At 46.1% G+C, this 4,660-nt stretch overlaps 1 protein-coding gene across 1 annotated transcript; it reads left to right on the forward strand.

The window, feature by feature from the left end:
- Positions 1–224: 224 nt before the first annotated feature.
- LOC121788454 (AAA-ATPase At3g50940-like) lies at positions 225–2,581 on the forward strand. Its single transcript, XM_042187125.1, has 2 exons — positions 225–1,796; positions 1,896–2,581. The coding sequence occupies exons 1-2, from the start codon at positions 654–656 to the stop codon at positions 2,403–2,405; spliced, it is 1,653 nt and encodes a 550-aa protein (XP_042043059.1). The 5' UTR covers positions 225–653; the 3' UTR covers positions 2,406–2,581.
- The last annotated feature ends 2,079 nt before the right edge of the window (positions 2,582–4,660 follow it).

Raw genomic sequence — 4,660 nt, forward strand, 5'->3', positions numbered from 1 at the left:
ATTAAAACTCATGTTTATATAATCCCATGGAAAGAAACCCCAATATTCGCGGCTAAATTCCACGAAAGGACATTATGGGAGCTAATATCCGCCATTTGGACCCGGAAAATAAACATTTCCAGTGATGGGAAAGACGCGTGAGCCTCTCGCGTCTTTGAAACCAAACACGCGAGAGGTTCTCGCGTGTTTGATGATACACGCGAGAGGCAAATGCGTGTTTGCCTTAAACACAAAACCCACGCCCATACACAAAACCCACATCCACAATCCAGCTCATTCTACCTTGATGAGGTCCAAACTACAGCTTGGATGACTCAAAATAAATTAAATTAAAAGAGAGGAGAAAAACGTGAAAAAAGACGGAGAGATTTTTTGCAAATTGGATGGGCAGGGATGATATTTGGAATAGCTTTTGATTTTCATTGAACGAATCTTAAAATTGAAAAAGAGGAGCGTGGAACTGTGGGGCAATTTCGCAGAAGAAAAAAAATTGAGAAGAAGAGCTGACGTGGGTTTTGTGTTTAAGGCAAACACGCGTTTGCCTCTCGCGTGTATCATCAAACACGCGAGAGGTTCTCGCGTGTTTGGTTTCAAAGACGCGAGAGGCTCACGCGTCTTTCCCATCACTGGAAATATTTATTTTCCGGGTCCAAATGGCGGATATCAGCTCCCATAATGTCCTTTCGTGGAATTTTCTCCAATATTCGCAGCAGAGAAACCTCAATTCTCAATCTCAGAGCTCAATTCGAGAAAAAATGCATCCTCTATGGGAAATGAAGTCGATGGCGGGGAACGTTTTCTCCGCCTACGCTTCGGTGGCGACGTCGGTGATGCTGCTCCGATCCCTCGCAAACGACATCGTTCCGGAGCCGGTGAAGTCCTTCTTCCACAAGGCGTTCAGTCGTTTCTTCAAACACCTGGTGGACAGATTCCTCGGGAGGAAGCCGTCGCAGATGACGATGGTGGTGGACGAGCAGACCGGCATCGCGCGCAACCAAATCTACGACGCCGCCGAGGTCTACCTCCGCACGCGGATCAACCCCGACGCCGAGCGCCTCAAGGTCAACAAATCTCCTAAGCAGAAGAGCATCACGCTCAGCATGGTCAAGGACCAGGCCGTGGAGGACGAATTCCGCGGCGTAGATCTGAAATGGCAGTTCGTCCTCGTCGAGGCGGACGGCCAGAAAGGCAGATTCCAGCCGGAGAAGCGCTGGTTCGAGCTCACCTTTGAGAAATCGAAGAAGAATATCGTCGTGGATGAGTATCTCCCGTTTGTTCTCGCTAAGGCGCAGGAAATTAGGGACGACGATCGGGCGGTGAAGCTATTTACTCGCGATTGCCCCTTCGACGACGACGACGACGGCGGAAACGGCGGCGGCGGATATTGGGGATGCGTTAACCTAGATCATCCGGCGACGTTTGAGAAGCTGGCGATGGATCCGGATTTGAAGCTCGCGGTGATCGAGGATTTGGATAGGTTCGTGAGGAGGAAGGATTATTATAAGAAAGTCGGAAAAGCGTGGAAAAGGGGATACCTATTGTACGGACCGCCGGGAACTGGGAAATCGAGCTTGGTCGCCGCCATGGCTAATTATTTGAAGTTCAATGTGTATGATTTGGAGCTCAGCAATCTCTACTCCAATTCCGAATTGAGGCGAATGCTGCTCTGCACCAATAACCGGTCAATCATCGTGATCGAGGATATCGATTGCAGCTCGCAGTTCCACGATAGGGACCGGGACAAGGAAATAGAGGCCGAGGCCGACACCGACGACCCGTCCAACTCCAACACTAAGGTTGTTTTTGAATACGAAAACTCGAATATACGTAAAAATGACTTTTCTTATTATGCGTCACTCTGTCTTATCTATCTGAAATACTGGCTTTGTTTGCAGTTGACGTTGTCGGGGCTATTGAATTTTATAGATGGATTGTGGTCGACGTGTGGAGACGAGAGGATAATCATCTTCACGACTAATCACAGGGAGAAACTAGACCCGGCCTTGTTAAGGCCGGGCAGAATGGATATGCATATCCACATGGGGTACTGCACGCCAGCGGGATTTGATGTGTTGGCACTCAATTATTTGGATATCAATGATCACCCGGTGTTTTTCCCGGTGATCAAAGATATGATTGAACAATTCGAGATCACTCCGGCCGAGATTGCGGAGCACTTGATGCGGAGTGAGGATGTCGACCTTGCTCTTCAAGGAGTGGTTGATTTGCTCAAGGAGAAGAAGGCAAAACAAGAAGAGTTAAATATGGTGGAGAGTGATGCTAAGGAAATGAAATTTGGTAGAGATGTTGTAAAGAGTGGGAAGGAGAAGGGGAAAAAAGGGAATTTCTGGGAATCTGTAATCAAATTTCCGAGACAACAAGGGAAAGAAAATACTAACATGTGAAAATTTGATAATGATATATAAATTAGTATATCCCATTTTCAATCATTCATTTCTACTTGAAGAAAATCTCTGAAAGCCGCGGCCAATTAATGAGTTTGAGGTTGTTTTATGTTACTATATACTTTGTGTATTTCTTTCTGAGTTAATAGTGTGACAAACATATAAATAATTTTGTTCACGCGATGGACCCAAAAAATAGGGACAACGTATAGGATGTAGTTTTGAACCAAACATATGGTCCACTTAGCAAATCAGCTATCAAAATTGTTTGTTTATTTTGGAATCATTTTTTCGAGTTAATATTGTGGTTGGAAATAGAAAGGGCAGAAAAGACATGGGTGTATTTTTTTAGAATTTTAATTTTTATTACTGTATTTTTAAATTTTAATTAAATTATTAATGTTTTATGATTGAAATAAGTGTTTAAACAAATGAATAAAAAAAATTATAAGATAGTAAGATTTTAATAGTGTAACATTGCAAAATTGTTTCAGTTCGACGTTAATTAATTTGATGAAGGTGTGACGAACCAAAATTTCATTGAAATTAGAATGTATTAGTATTATTTTATTTGCTTATGATTTCACTGATAATACGACCAGGGTATGATGTTGTATTTCCGTATGCAAGCGAATGAAAAGGTGCGTTAATTGAAACAAGGATCCAAAATGTGTGATGGCATCGCGTCAATCACACATTTTGAAAGGTTGTTATCTTTTTTCTCGCAATTAAATGAAATAAGCTTTACTTAGTCCATCCCCAACGCTGTCACTATACCGTCCCTTAACCGTCTCTTAAATTATTATTTGCGGGTCCCACTGTACTTTTTTACTCCATCCCTTAACTAAGGGACGGAACCTGCAACCCTCCGTCACTTAACTGTCCCTTAAATTACTATTAATTCAATTTCATTTTTTTAATTTTTTTTCCAACAAATTCAATTAATAAAAAGCACATTACATTAAAGAAAATAACATTACAACATAAAATAAAAATACAACTTAAAATTCAAAAAATAAAAAACACACATAATTAAAATCCTAAAAAATAAAAATGACATAATTTAAAATACAATTTTATAGAAAATAAAAAACTACTCCGCCGGCGAATCATCCCCCAGAGGAGGCGGTGGAGGTGCACCGAAGCCTTGAGGAGGCGGCATGCCAAGTTGTGCTGCCATAAACATAATTCCGTTAAGCCAAGCTTGGTATTGGGTGGCGTAAAGCGGGAAGTGTCCGCCATTGTGGGGGTAATGTACATGGACATAAGGGAGTTCGAGGGTCCCCCCGAGCCCGAGCCCGCCTGGCTTGATTCGGCTCGACCCCTCCTCCCTCTAGTCGCCTTCGCCGCATTTCTCCCTTGTGGCCGACGGCGCCCACGGGAGGACCCCCCGGCATCGTCTGTCGGGGTCTCCTCCTCCTGCGAGGCAAACTCTTGTGGCCCGCTGCCCGAACCGCCCTCACCTGACGAGTATTGGCCACTCTCCGTGTGCTTCGTGCGCTTCGAGGTCGAGCCCGAGCTGGACCGAACACCGCCGGCCCACCTTTCCTCGTCCCTGACGACCTCCCAAACATCGGCATATTTGAATTGTTTACCGGTGTCTTCAAAGTAGACCCGCAAAGCCGATCTCAGAATGTCGGCTCCCGTGGCTCCGCTTTGGTACTGAGCCGCTTCATGCTTGTAGATGGCGCAGAATCGTTTGACCTCTCTGTCGACTCGGTCAAAGTGAGCGCGGAGCATCTTATATGTGCGACGGTGGGTCTTTTTCGGCTTAATCTCGTGGTAGGCATCAATGACCTTTTCCCAGAAGCACTTCCAAGGATGTTGATTCCCGACGATGGGATCGTACGAGACGCTGATCCAGGCGTTGTACACCGCCAGCGTTTCTTTGGGGCCGTACGGATGCCGGCCTAGATCCTCCTTCTCCTCCTCGTCAGCCTCCGCCTCCGCCTCCGCCCTGGAACTTCCCCCGCCTCGGCCTTCTTCCGGAGTGGGTTGAACCGGATAATCATCCCGAATCTGGGAGAGTCCCTGCGAATACCGCGGGGCGGAGGGACGAGTGTATGCATCCACATCAAATTTGGGTGGTTGGTACCCCCCGGCGTCGACGAACCCTGGGTGCCCGGTGTCGACGAACCGGAACCACCCAATGTGTTGTACATGTTCCCCCAGTCACCGAACGCGTTGAGATCCCATGAGCCGGAGTCGTCACCGCCGGAGTTTCCGTCGCTGGACATTTTTTGATGAGATGTTAG

This window comes from Salvia splendens, unplaced genomic scaffold (genome assembly GCF_004379255.2).
Source record: "Salvia splendens isolate huo1 unplaced genomic scaffold, SspV2 ctg1049, whole genome shotgun sequence".
In the NCBI taxonomy this organism is placed as follows: Eukaryota; Viridiplantae; Streptophyta; class Magnoliopsida; order Lamiales; family Lamiaceae; genus Salvia; species Salvia splendens.

Coding starts and splice junctions, on each gene's coding strand:
- LOC121788454 (XM_042187125.1), top strand. CDS start 654: ATGGCGGATATCAGCTCCCATAATGTCCTTTCGTGGAATTTTCTCCAA. Junction 1,797..1,895: donor CGTCCAACTCCAACACTAAG/GTTGTTTTTGAA, acceptor CTTTGTTTGCAG/TTGACGTTGTCGGGGCTATT.